The sequence below is a fragment of the Carcharhinus amblyrhynchos genome, chromosome 1 (assembly GCF_965287045.1).
Source record: "Carcharhinus amblyrhynchos chromosome 1, sCarAmb.v2.hapA, whole genome shotgun sequence".
NCBI lineage: Eukaryota > Metazoa > Chordata > Chondrichthyes > Carcharhiniformes > Carcharhinidae > Carcharhinus > Carcharhinus amblyrhynchos.
Window position 1 is genome coordinate 124,046,350 of NC_137324.1, and position 14,730 is coordinate 124,061,079.

Sequence of the window (14,730 nt, forward strand, 5' to 3'; positions counted from 1 at the left end):
GCTGGGTTTTTGCGACTCATGCACAAGGACCCCGAAGTCCCTCTGCACTGTCGCCTGCTGCAGTTTTTCGCTCCGTAAGTAATAATCCTTCCTACCATTATTCCTGCCAAAGTGGACCACCTCGCACTTGCCAACATTAAATTCCATTTGCCATTTCCTGGCCCATTTGCCCAGCCTATCTAGATCCTTCTGCAGACTCTCTACACCCTCCGCGCAATTTGCCGTTCCACCAATCTTGGTGTCATCAGCAAATTTCGACACCATACACTCGGTTCCCTCCTCCAGATCATCTATATAAATGGTAAATAGCTGAGGCCCCAGCACCGACCCCTGGGGCACTCCACTACTCACCAACCGCCAATCCGAATAGCACCCATTAACCCCCACTCTCTGCCTCCTATTTGACAACCAATCCTCTATCCACGCTAACACCCTACCCCCCAACTCCATGCCCCCTTACCTTCTGCAATAACCTCTTGTGAGGTACCTTGTCAAACGCCTTCTGAAAATCAAGACCACATCCACCAGCTCTCCTCTATCCACCACCCTAGACACATGCTCATAGAACTCCAATAAATTTGTCAGACACGACTTCCCCTTAACGAAACCGTGCTGCGTCTGCTCTATCAAGCAATTCCCCTCAAGATGCCTCGCTATTTCCTCCTTGATGACGGATTCACTTGTACATGAACATGATCTGTTGTGTGCATTATTGCTACATTCATAATTAGATGTTTATAATTCAGTTAAACTTTACACTAATATAATCCATGCATTTTTTTTCAAACCAATATAAAGTAAAACTAACAACACTAATTGTACTCTACGTTAAGCAGGCTTGTTGGCTAATCACGAGGCCTTAAGTGATTGAATTCTTAACCCTGCAAATAGCTTCATGGGAACAGCAATAAGTGACTGCTGTTTGATGATCATTAATGAATAAACTTTCATATATATCACTTTGCCTGCATGTTTTAAAGGGGTAAAAGATGGCCATGAGTAGCATATAAAGGAATTTGGATGACAAAACAGTTTTTAGCAAAAGTAAATTTCTATTCTTTGAAGGCAAATAGAATAGTGAGAAGAGAATATGGTTTCAGAAGCAAGATTTCAGGCAGAGGGGCAAAGGCCTAAAACATTATGCCTTTAAAAAAAATGCTAAAAGAAGTAAGGAACCTGCAGCAATCTTAAGAAAAGTGATTACACTCTGATCTGTAAAGCGAGCAACATTAGGGTATGGCACAGGAGTTCAGATAATGGGAAGTATATATTATGATGCAGCCCAGGTGAGGGGATGAGTCACTATCTGTGAGCCAAGCCTTTATCATCTGTGGTGAAGCTGTAGTGGAGGGAAACTTCATATGTGATTTCACATTTTACAAATTGATGCTGAGCAGATCGATAGCTGATGTTTTTCCAGGGAATTTTAAGTGGAAGGCTAGGAAACTCAGTGCATTAGAGGAAATGGGTAACAGCTGGGTGATTTTCATACCAAGAATAGGCAAACAGTGAAAGATGGGATTGACGCAGATGGTTTGGGGGAAAGGCAGTGTTTTTTACTGCAGTGGGAATGGAGATGATGCCCTGGTTAAAGAATCGAGAATGTTGAGAATCGAGGCTCAATTTTGGAGTGAGAATTTCAAGTGCAAAAAATTTTGGTAGAATAAATGTGCTGGCTGAAGTGAAAAGGCAAATTTAATTGCGGCCCGCTGCCCAAAAATTGTTATGTGCCAGTATTCCATAGAATCCCTACAGGGCAGAAGGAGGCTATTCAGCCCACAAGGTCTGCACAGGTTGTTCAAAAGAGCACCTTAGCCCTGTACTATCTCCTCCTCCTCCACCGCTGCCGCCGTCAAAAAAAATCAGCAAACACTGCATGTTTCCTGTGGCTAATCCACTCAACCTGCACACCTTTGAACATAAGGCGCAGTTTAGCATGGTCAATCCACCTAATCTGCAAATCTTTCAACTGTGGGAGGAAACTGGAGCACTTGGAGGAAACCCCTGCAGATACAGGAAGAATGTGCAAACTCCACTCAGTGACCCGAGGCCAGAATTGAACCCGGGTCCCTGGTGTGATGAGGCAACAGTGCTAACCACTTGTCATTCATTGTGAGACAATTATTGCATTTTCCCTGTTTAAGGCCACACAAATGAAAAACCTGCATCTTGTTTCATTTGATATAGTTGTACTTCCTTTCAATTATAGATTTAGTGTTTCTGTAGTAGAACGGTTAGCCAAAGAGACCTTTGTACATATCACCAACAAGGAACAAATGAAAAGAGGATCAGATGATGCAAAGAAAAGAATTGAATTCGAAAACAAGCTTCGAAAATTATCAAAGCGTGCTGGAAAAAAGCAACCGTCGTAAGTATCATTGCTCACTTTGTATTAGTATTTTCCAATTTAATCTGGTAAATTTAATCTTATTAATTTGGAGGAGACATCTCAGTACAAATGAGAATGAGAGATGCTGTACTGCAGAAACTCAGCACTTGAGTCTGCTGAATTAGTAAAGAACATTCTGAGGAGTAACTTATTGATACAGTGTTTGGTTTAGTGTCTTGTATAACTTTGAACTCCAGGCAGAGTAAATTATGTAGGATGTGAAAACTGGCACGTTGATGGGAACTTAGTGTGAGAAATGATCCTTGTGCCATAAAGTATGGGGGGAATATTTGGGCTGGCAACTTACGTGAGACTGGTGAGCAGCAGATGCCTGCTGTTGATTCTCAGGCAACTCACAGGAGATAATATTCAATTTTGAGTGGCCCCAAGATGTTGGATTTTATTCATTATTGTCACATGTGCTGGTATACAGTGAAAAGTATTGTTTCTTGAGCTATGCAATTCATATAGTACATGGGGGAGCAGGAAAGAAGAGGGTGCAGAATGTGTTAAAGTCATAGCTAGAGTGTTGAGAACGATCAACTTAATACAAAGTAGATCCATTCAAACATCTGATGGTAGTAGGGAAGAAGCTGTTCTTGAGTTGGTTGATACATGATCCAAGACTTTTTGTATTTTTTTCCCGATGGAAGGCAGTATGTACGGGGTACACGGGGTCCTTGATTATGCTGGCTGCTTTTCCGAGACAACGGGAAGCGTAGACGGAGTCAGTGCATGGGAGGCTGGATTGTGTGATGGACTGGGCCACGTTCAAAACCTTTTGTAGTTTTTTTGCGGTCTTGAGGTCAGAGCAGGAGCCATATCAAGCTGTGATACAACCAGATAGAATGCTTTCTGTGGATGCATCTGTAAAAATTGGAGAGAGTTGTAGTTTGCACAATTAGGAATGGTAAGAAAATGCTACCTTGCTATTGACACCCATATCCCAAGAATTAAAAGAGAAGATATCCAATCAGTTTCCAGCAAGGGTAACTAAAAATATACCATGAGCAAAACCTTTGACTTACTTGCCCTTCCCTAGCTATCTGCAATAAACTAATCAAAGTGTATTCACCATTCTATTTGTTTAGATCAGAAGACAGTTATAGAAACAGGTTATTTTGCTCATCTTGGCTCATTTCCAAACTGTATTCTTAATGTACCTATTCTTAACAGCATCTATTTGCCTAATAAATGATTCAATTTTTTTGCCTCCACTATTCTGTTCATATAGTTTTCCAAAGTACTTTTCAGTCACTGGCTTATGTTTCAATCATGGCATTGTTGTTGCAAAAAATATTTTTCCTGGTTGCAGTGATCCGAAGGAGTCTCATGTGTCTGACAACATGGTAATGAAAGAAACTGAGCAGGAAATGCTATACCAGAAACTTCAGGAAATGAGAAAGATTCCTCCGGATTGCACCTATGCAGTGGAAACTGCTGCAGATCGTAAGGTACAGAGCAAGGTTTCTTTTGTGATGGCAACTGATATTTAATTTGATGTAATTGTCTACAGGTTGTTGTATTTTTGTATTAACTAAATATTGGTTATGGTTCAGTCACTCTTAATTTGCTTCCTCACTATATTGTTATTGATGGTGGCTTCAAAGAAAAATTTGTAGCATTTCAATATATAGAATCATAGAATCTCTACAGTACAGAAGAGGTCATTTGATCCATCGGATCTGCACTGACTCTGACAGAACATCTCACTGAGGGCCCATCATCATAACCCATGACTCATTCAGCTAACTTGCACATTTTGGGACATGAAGGGGCAATTTAGCATGGCCAATCCACCTATCCTGCACAACTTTGAACTGTGGGAAAAAACAGGAGCACCCGGAAGGGGAAAACACAGACACGGAGAATGCAAACTCCACATAGTCACCTAAGGCTGGAATTGAACCTGGGTCCCTGGAACTATGAGGCAGCAGTGCTGACCATTGAGCCACCATGCCGCCCTCAGATATGTCCCAAAGCAAAATTGCTTTTGTGTAAATCTGTAATATTGACAAACAAGACATAATTTGCATACAGCAGGATTCTCTAAAGAGTAGCAAGATAAATATTAAGTGATGGGTTAACTGTTTCTGTGATTGTACGTTACAATGTACAAATGTTTGAAAGTTGGATGGAAAAGGAATATGTTATGTGATTGATCTGTATCTTTGTAGTACAGAACTTGAATATTGCTGGGAAAAGAAACAGGTTGCCAAAGCTTTCAGCCTTACTCTCACCAAAATGATCGCAATTTACAGTACAAGAGAAAAAGTAGCTTATTGATTGCTAAATTGGCACTGATTGGCCAAGTGATTTCCAGTCGACTCAACATCAGTTTGCAAAACCTAAAACAAAACTTTTGCTGTTCAGTGTGATTCTGAGATTGGGAAGCATGTACTGCGAGTTACAATAACAATCAATTAGTCACGCTTGTAATGTGGCTCATTTACACTTGCTAGATCTACATACATGATACAGAGAAGCCTATTCTCTGCAAACAAATGAAATGTATTTAAATCTTGTGCTGGTTTCGAATTAGTTTGGAGCTTGGGGAGCCAAATGCTTCCTCCATGGCAATATCTCAGTCATCAATGTCAACTTGCCAACCTATGTGTACCTTTTTCTCATTTAGTATAAATTGATGTAGCCATTTAAAATTTAGAGTTCTTGCATTTGCCTTGGGGAAAAGCTTCAGCAACATGTTTCTCTTACCATCAGCGCTCTGTTTACAGTAGTGTCGATGTAGAAGGCAAATGTATTTGAGTCATATTCTTTACTTCGTATTTTAGAGTCTAAAGAGAAATTGTAGATGTTTGGATCAGCTTGAAAATAGCATTTCCAGTTTAAAATAATAGGATTTTTAACATAGAATAATAAGCTGCAAGAAACAAATCCAAGAATGTGGGTTTCAAGCACTGAATGCCATGTGGGGGAGAGCGGGGAGATGCATAAACCCTCTTCACTAAAACTTGGTTAAACAAACACCAAGCTTAATAACTTTATTTTAAATTGGAATAAAAATCATTGTGTGCTAGGGTAAAGAATTCATATTCCTTAATGATGCTTAACCAGCTCTTTAAATTTCACTAGATTCTGGATACAATCTTTCAGCGATTGCAAGCAGTGAAAACTGCAAATCAACTGCGCTTATATTTGGAAAGAGGCATTGGATTTCATCATGCTTCACTGAACAGTAAAGGAAGACAAGCTGTGGAGATGCTGTTCAGACTTGGATTTGCTAGGGTAAGTGTTAATGTTTATAGATGAGTAGCCTAATGAAGGGGTAGTTCACCAGGGGAATATGAAAACAAGTGGGGATTTAGGAACCCGGCTTCTGCTACTTATTTTCCACTAACCTGTTTGGAGCAAGTAGAGACTGTCCATTATGAAGCTGTATCTAAGCCCCATCGTAAGGATGGGACTTGTCATATATGGATCTTGGCTTAATTTGCAACCCTTGTGCATGTGCTATAGACCTCAGAGCATGCAGGGAAGGCCTAGATCAGCAGCCTGGTTTAGAAACCAAGATGGGAACCTATGTGCTTCCTAAGAGTACTGATATTGCTGCTAATGAAGGTGAAAATCCATGATTTCTATTTGAGGTCTGCTGAAATATTGTATTCTAGTCCCTGACTATTGACTGGGATCAGAACCAGCAGATCATGCAAGGCGTTTTGACATTGGTATCTCAGCTGCATTCTTATCAACGTGGACATTCTGCATTTTCCATTTACAGTTGGTTGGCAGTCATAGACATTTAGAATTGTGGTTAAAGTTGCTGCTTTCTCTTTTATGAACCTACTTGGTGACAATTTTCATTAGGTTACCAATATTGAGCTGATCAGTAGACCTTTATTCTCACAGATGATCCCATTTTCTTTTGTAACACAAATCTCATGCATCTTTCAGGTTCTTTAATGAAAGTTTGGTATTAGAGGAAAATAATCAATTAGAAAAACTTGTTTTCTGTTTTTATCCTTGTGCTGACTAATTCGTCTGTGATGAAAAATTATAAGTGAGAATTATTTTTGAGGAACACTTGGAATGAATACTCCTTCCTCATTTTACAGCTAATACCTATGTTCTGCTATGAAAAGTTGAAGTAAATAAATTGTTTAAAAAAAAGTTAATATTGGGAGTGCCTGTTCATGGAATTGATTGATTTTAGTCCAAAAATTCATCAGTTGAATGAAGCTCGCAGATACATATTCCAGTATATGTATTTGAAGTTCAACTTCAAATTGAATTTTGTTTTTGATATTATATTTAATTTAAGAATGTTGTTGTCTTTCTGTAGGTTGTGACTGCTACTGGAACCCTCGCTTTGGGAATTAACATGCCATGCAAAACTGTTGTCTTTCTTGATGATTCAGTATTTTTGGATGCCTTACAATACCGACAGGTACCAACATTCCACTCTTTATTGGGATCCTATTTTTAACAATGTTGTGGAGTTTGCCATCATTTGTAAATAAAGCATGTTTATGTTTTTGGGCTTTTCTTTCTAAACTAACTTCGCATTTCCTAATAAAAGTAATTTCAACTGTGAACAAGGTCAGATTATTCAAAATCTAATGCAGCAATTTTTAGTCTTTTAAAAGAAGAACAATTCAATCTTTTGATCAATCTCTGCCATTGAATTAGATTGGCTAAACATCAAATATATTTACACAGTTTTGGTCCGCATCCCTTAATATTCTTGCCTGACAAAAATCCACTGATATTGGTCTTGAAATTTTCAGTTGTCAGGTACTCTATTTGACAGTCTATTTGTCAGATATATTTTGAATATCCACACACTTTACCTTTACCAGTATAGCCAATTATTTTCTTGGAGTCTAACTAAATTTATCTTGCGTGTCTGGGCGTTTACAAATCCATAATAAAGATTGAAAATGATGATCACACTCAGGCCTGACAACATCTGTGGAGAATGCAAGTTAACATTTCATCTTTTCTCCACAGATGCCTGCTGGGTGTGTCTAACATTTTCTGCTTTTATTTCAGATTTCCAGCATAGGCAACATTTTGCCTTTTTTTGACTGACCAACAAAGTATTGATACATGTTGGCTGTCCTTTAACCCTTATCTTTCTAGATAGATTTAATTTTATTCCATGTTATTATATCTAGGAACTGGATTATTATTAATGTTAGCCTACCTGATTTAACACTCTTCTTCCTTGAACAGTGGTGTTATGTTGTCAGCCCTTCAGTGCTTTGGTACAATTTTCAAATCCAAGGGTATTTGAAAGATTGTAGTCAGACTCTGTCCTGTTTGCTTTGTGAATTTCCTTTACATTGATCTTAGAATGCCAATCAGTACCCAGTGCATTTTTCATTGAGTTGCATGGGTTTTTTTAAACACTAACTACTTGTCTGTCCAGTTAAGTTTGCCCTTAAGTCTTCTGTCAAACCAAGTTAAATACTCAAATAATATCTGTAATTCTTCCATTTTCATCATTAATCCATCCCCTCAGTCAACTTTTGTTTTACTTTTGTTTTAAAATCCATTCCATTTTCCCCTTTCACCTATTTCTTTTAAATTTACTCTTTATTTGGGAAAATATTTTCTTTTGTATTATTAGCTCTGGATTTGTCATTTTTTTTAAAGACTCCTTTAATTTTTTTTGCTCATTGAAGGAACTCAAGCCTTTGCTGGATGCTTTTTACTTGGGAAAGTATGACTGCTCTGAACTACAATCATCATCTGTCTGGGGGTTTCCCTTATTTATGCAGTCTGCCTTGCCAGACTTGCTCTCCCCAGTTTATATGGCCAGCATGTTTAAGATTATAACCACTTGTTTTCATGAGAGTGGGGATTGCAGGATGGAAGAGTAAACTGACCATGGCACTGTAGCGTTGAAGTAGGGGAGAAAAAATGAATGTAGCTGCAATAGGGAACAGTATACTAAGGGGGATTGTCATTGCAGTGAAGTGAGAGTCTGGAAGGCTGTGTTACCTGTCTGTTGCTGGGGTTCAGGACTTTGCTCAAACTTGCATCGGGAGGTGGGAGGATCCACGTGTCATAGTCCATGTAGGTGCCAACTACATTGGTTGAAGTAGGGAAGTAGTTCTCTAGTGTCAGTTTGAATAGCTAGACACTAAATTAAAAGGCAGAACCTCAAAGATGGTAATCTGTGGATTATGACAGGAGCCATGTGCATTAAATGGTGAAAGATTGCAGAGCTCTGAGGTTCAGAGGGATCCGGGTGTCCTAGTGCATGAATCACAATAGGCGAGTATGAGGGTACATCAAGTAAGTAGGAAATCTATTAGGATTTTTTTTCCGCAAGGAAGATTGAATACAAAAGCAGGGAGGCGATGTTTCAGTTGTACAGAACACTGGTGAGACCACATTTGGAGTACCGTTTAAGTTTGTTTATTAGTGTCACAAGTAGGCTTACATTAACACTGCAATGAAGTCACTGTGAAAATCCCCTAGTCACCAAACATTGGCACCTGTTTGGATATACCGAGGGAGAATTTAGTATGGCCAGTGCATCTAACCAGCATGTCTTTAGGACTGTGGAAGGTACATTATTGGTCATCTTGTTTAAGGAAGGGTATAAATGCATTTGAAGATTTACTAAATTAATGCCAGGAATGGGTAGATTATTTTATGAGAGAAGTTTAGATGGATCTTGTGTCTGCTGGAGAAGAGGTAACTTGATTGAAACATGAGGTCTGGAGAGGTGATGAGAAGATAAATCCAGAGAAGATGTTTCCACTTGTGGGAGAATATAGAAATCATTATTTTAAAAATGTCATCCACTGAAGAGAGAGGTGAGAAGAGTTTTTGTCCGAGGGTGAGAACGTTTGGAACTTCTTCCTCTCGACACAGTTGAAGCACAGTCTTTGTTTTCAGGGCAGAGGTAGATAGATTTTTGGTAAACAAGAGGTGAAAGGTGCCTTGGGGGTGGGTGGGTGAGTGTGTGTGTGTGGTTAGGTGGGAGGTTGCATTCAGTTTCGCCATTATCTTATTCTCCTATTTGGTATGTTTGTATGGGTCTTGGTAAATTTCCTTTCTTAAATCTCTTAAAAAAAAAAAATTTTTGAGGCAAATAGATTTAGTTTTGACCTTTCACTTTTTTAGGAAAAGATTTATCACTCATACAAGGTGTTTACTTATTAAATAATTGAAGCGGACTCCCCTGTAAATGCCACATTTGAAGTATCTCATGAGTTACAGATAAGAGATCTAAGGGTTCATGTTTATAGCTCCTTGAAAGTGGAGTCACAGGTGGACAGACTGGTGAAGAAGGCATTCAGTGTGCTTGGTTTCATCGATCAGAATACTAAATACAGGAGTTGGGACATCTTGTTGAAGTTGTACAAGACGTTGGTAAAGTCACACTTGGAATACTGTGTGCAGTTCTGGTCACCCTAATATGGAAAGAATATTATTAAACTAGAAAGAGTGCAGAAAATATTTCCTAGGATGCTACTGGGACTTGATGGTTTGAGTTATAAGGCTAGGCTGAAAAGACTGAGACTTTTTTCTCTGGAACGTAGGAGGCTGAGGGGTGACCTGGTAGAGGTCTGTGAAATAGTGAGGGGCATTGATAAGGTAGATAGTCGATATCTTTTCCCAAAGTTAGGGGAGTCTAAAACTAGAGAGCATAGGTTTAAGGTGGGAGGGGAGAGAGACAAACATGTCCAGAGGGGAAGTTTTTTCAGAGTGTGGCGAGTGTCTGGATCAGGCTGCCAGAGGTGGCGGTAGAGTCAGGTACAATTTAGTCTTTTAAAAAGCATTTTGATATTACATGAATAAGATGGGGTCTGGGCCAATTGCGGGCAATTGAGATTGGCTTAGTGATTTAAAAGAAGGGTGGCATGGACAAGTTGGGCTGAAGGGCCTGTTTCCATGCTGTAAACCTCTATGACTCTATGTATCAGGAAAACCTGAATATTTTTTGCTTGTGAGGAGTGCTAACTGACTTTGTGATCGATCTGGATTAGAGGTGCTACTGATGCCATGGGTCTATCTTTCATGAAGAGATGGAAAGCCAGAAATAAATTCAATCTTGTTCATTCTGAGGCAGTTCTTGAAGCCTAGATATGGGAGTGAATTTGTCAGAGGCTTTGAAGTTAGCTGTTTATCCTTCATTTGGACCAAGTATTATTCATGGTCATGTTGTAGGATTATTACAAGAGAGGTTGGAAATAATCTCAAGAAAGAGGGGAAAGATCAGTAAATTCAGAACTGTATCACTTTTTATTAGCCATTTCCAGATGCCCAGTGTTTTGTACTATCTAGTTAGGAACTGATAACATTCTGCTTAAAGTAGACAAGTTGGGATCCAAGATACTTAGAGAATAAAGCCACAAGGTTCCATAGGTTTAAGCAAACTAAAATAAGTGTTGAACAATTGAAGTAAAACAATTTACAGTATCTATTTTATACTCTAACGTTCAGAATTAACATGAAGTATATCTCCTGAGACAAGATTCCACTAGCTTACTGAGGCTGCACTCGAGCACCTACTCATTAGCACAACTCCAGTTCTTCGAACTTGCTGAGCTGAACACCACTGCTCCAAAAGAGTACTTTTTCATGAAGCAGCGTGTCACTGATCTTTCCCTGTTTTCCCAGCTCTTCAAGGCTTCTCTGAGCCCATACTACTTGGAGCATGCCAACAGCAGCAGTTTTGCAGCCTGGTGCCTTTTCTTCTTCCTCCAAAGACAATTACTCTATGGATTCACCTTTGTGCTGGTGCCTACCAGTCATCTGTCTCCCTGGGTGCTCTTTCTCTCTGGGACCCCTCTCTGCGTGTTCTCCCTCTGAATTCTCTCTCTTGGTCCTAGATGTGGCGACAAACCTGGGTCTTGCGATCCTTGTTTTCCACACCACACAGGTGCACTCCAGATTTTCTGCATGGCCAAGTTAATTTAAACAATCTAAAACCAAACATGCACAACCCATCACCCTGTTGTTCTCCAAGCGTGCCCTGAGATCTCCGGACTGCTGGGAAATGGAGTCCTCAGCCTCCACCCAAACTAGTTAAGTTCCTATTCCTGATCACATTAAAAAGACTAAACCAGAAACCTCCTGCGTTTAGTCTGTTGAAACAATCTATGTAACAAAGTATAAATTTTCCACAAATTATTGTTACAGTATGATAGCCGTATGAAAAGAATCTAAACTTGTAGCAGCTAATCTTGCCTAAATTCTCTCTCCAGATGTCTGGACGAGCTGGAAGACGAGGTTTCGATTTGATTGGTAATGTGGTCTTTTACAGTGTCCCAATGCCCAAAGTACAGAGACTTCTCAAAGCAAGTGTTCCCCTACTTAGTGGCCAGTTTCCTCTATCTGTCTCTCTTGTGCTTCGTCTTCTGCTGCTGGTTGCGAAAGCTGAGGACACAATGGATGCCAAAGCCAAGGTATTTAATTATTGGGGAAACTTTGTTACAGCGTTATTATTTGAAAATATGAAATTCTATTTTAACTTTTCTTTTGTTTACTCGTTTTAGATATATGCTGTTAGAAATTGTATTTTTGATTCCAATTTTAAACTTTGTGGATCCCACGAAATTGGGAAGAGTGGGTGGGTGGGGAATCACATAATGAGAACTGCAACAAATTAGAGGAGGGATATTAAGTAAACTTGCAGAATGAGCAAATACTAGCAAATGGGTTTCAATAGAGATAATTGTGCGATAGTACGTTCAGGCAGGAAGTCTAGGATGATCACCTTTTACTTGGAAGGTGCAAGTCTAGGTGGGATAGAGGAACGAAGGAATCTTGGTACAAATACGTCAATTACTATAACTTGTACCAAAGGTTAGCAAGGCCTTAAAGAAAAACCAAAGCTTTAAAATTATGAATGGTTTTAAGAGTGGATGCAGAAGGAATGTTTTCCCTTGTGGGCATGACTTGTTACAGACTTAAAGGGGAATAAAGCAAGATAAAAATGATTAAGTAACTAAAATTCAGCATGTTGCTGCTCCTGCTGCTGTCACATTCAAAGTGACAGAAACTACTGCAGTGTTCTATTAAATTTCATTAGAAGGAAAACTTTATCTGCACTATTTGTGCAGTTCCTTGATTCTCCCCTTCCCTGTAATTTTGGCATTCAGTTACTAATTTAAATGAGTCTTGGACTATTTATCAGCAGAGCTGCTAAAATAAAACTTTTATTCAAAAGTATTTTGCCATGTCTGCAATGCACTTGCAGTAGAATGGCACAGAACAGCTTTTAGCTCATCTAAACCTGTTAAATATATTTGTTAAATTTGTAGTGAATATACTTTGACAACTGAAAAATGTATTTCTTCCCTTAGGCTTTGTCGTTGCTGCAGCATTCTATGTTGTGTTATGATAACAAGAAGAAGCAATTGGTATTGAAGCTGTACTTCCTGTCCTGTTTGCAGTTTCTTCTCAAGGGGGTGAGATTTATAACTGTCTTGTCAAAAATGTTTATAGATGAGATTTCTGCATTTGACATTAACCAAACCCACAAGAGGCCAAAGATTGAAGCAAAAACCTTGTTTATCTGGCTTATCATCTCATTTTAGAGGAACTCATTGTTGAGGTATCTTTCTAATCACTCCTAAATTTTTCACCAAATTTTAACTTTAAAGTAAGAAATGAATTAAGTGTTTTCAGAACATTTATAAATAAAAAAAACCTTGTGTGTATTTTAAAAAAACCTGGGTTAATGGCCTGTGAATTTCCCAGTCGCACCAGTAATGCAATGATAAAATGCTTCCATCTGTTGTAAAGCCAATCATGCCAGAAAGCTTAACATTTGAGTAAATTTACCCTTGCCTTTGACACCAACAGCCTCCACCATCAACTGATTATCTTACATGTTTCCTGCTACCTCCAACACTTGTCATCACTGGACACCACTTCCTCTCCCCGTTCAGTATTCTAAAGGAACCATTCTGTCCATGACATCCTGGTTCACAGAAAAGCTGGAAATACTCAGCAGGTCGGGCAACACTTGTGTAGAGAGAAACAGGATTAATGCTCCAGATTAAGAACTTTTGTCAGAAATGGGCAAAGTTAGACATGTAAAAGGTTTTAAGCAAGTGCAGAGGTAAGGAAAGTACACAGGTGAAAGAACAACTGGGAAAGTTTGTAAAAGGGTGGAGGGTATGAGAAATTTAAAGACAAAAGTAATGATGGAAGTAAAATTTGATAGTAAAAAGCAGATAAGTAAATTGAAGAAAAATCTAAAGAAGGCATAAATGGGAAATAGCAGAATCATCTTCAGCAACTGTCATAAAAAAACATTGTGGCAGAAATTAGCATCTAAAATTGCTGAACTCCATATTGAGACTGGGAAGGCTTTTAAGTGCCAAGTTGAGCTGCTTTTCCTTAAGCTCACATGGAACTTCATTGGAGCAATGGTAAAAGCAACGGTCAGAATGAGGAGGAGAATATCAAACATCCTTTATCTGTGATCGGTTCGGATGAAAGCGGGAGGTGAAATTACTGAGATAAAAATATTTAAAAACTCTTGGTCAATTTGTATAACTAGTTAAATTTTTTCAGAAAATAAAATTTAATTGTAGGAGAAGACTACAGTAGTGGCCTTTTCACCATATCCTTTGATTCCTCCTTTCACTGAAAGCATGTCTAATTGTATGAACCAGCATCTAATTTGTTAATCATTCTGCATTCTTTAAAAACCTCAGGTACATGCCTTACACTCTTAAAAAAGAGGAAGGTTTATCATTACAAGTTTGTAGCCGTTATTCAACATTGTTTTAGGCTCAGTTCTGTTTTCTTGTTCTTGCCTAAGCTGTAGAAATTATTTTGACATTTAAACAGTTTATAACAATACCCACAATCTCTCCACAATCTTATTTAACTTCTCTATTGTTAGATTATCAGATTGCTTGTCCCACATCCAGTACTAATTTTCTCCAAATCCATTACAAACTTGGTTGCTTCACAATTGACTCAGTTCCCCTCCTTGGCAACTAGAGATGAACCAAGTTGATCATGACCTTGATGTCAGATTTGATCCCAAGCTGAGTTTATGCCACATATCCATACCATCATTAAAATCACCTTTCCCACCTTTGAATCATCGCTTGGCTTGCCAATGCCTCAAATCGGATATTGCTGAAACCCTCATCCATGTCTTTGTTACCTCTAGACTTGACTCTTCCTGTGCACTCCTGGCCTCTGCCAAATTCCATCTTCCGTAAACTTACCACTTCTAAAGTTCTGCTGCCCATGTCCTTGTATCGGGATCACCACACGTCCCAGTTAAGCAACACTTCACTTTTAAAATTCTCATCCTTGCAACAGAGACTACAGTTCAAAAATACTTCACTAACTGTAAAGGAAATTACCTTGTTCAAGAGATCGTGAAATGCACT

At 38.9% G+C, this 14,730-nt stretch overlaps 1 protein-coding gene across 1 annotated transcript in view; it reads left to right on the forward strand.

The window, feature by feature from the left end:
• LOC145344799 (putative ATP-dependent RNA helicase DDX60) overlaps window positions 1-14,730 on the forward strand; it is an 87,620-nt gene that overhangs the window by 58,961 nt on the left and 13,929 nt on the right. Inside the window, exons 25-30 of the mRNA XM_080191947.1 lie at window positions 2,210-2,368; window positions 3,705-3,843; window positions 5,483-5,635; window positions 6,690-6,794; window positions 11,575-11,775; window positions 12,676-12,780. Coding sequence (XP_080048073.1) covers window positions 2,210-2,368; window positions 3,705-3,843; window positions 5,483-5,635; window positions 6,690-6,794; window positions 11,575-11,775; window positions 12,676-12,780 — 862 coding nt within the window. The remainder of the gene's footprint in view (window positions 1-2,209; window positions 2,369-3,704; window positions 3,844-5,482; window positions 5,636-6,689; window positions 6,795-11,574; window positions 11,776-12,675; window positions 12,781-14,730) is intronic.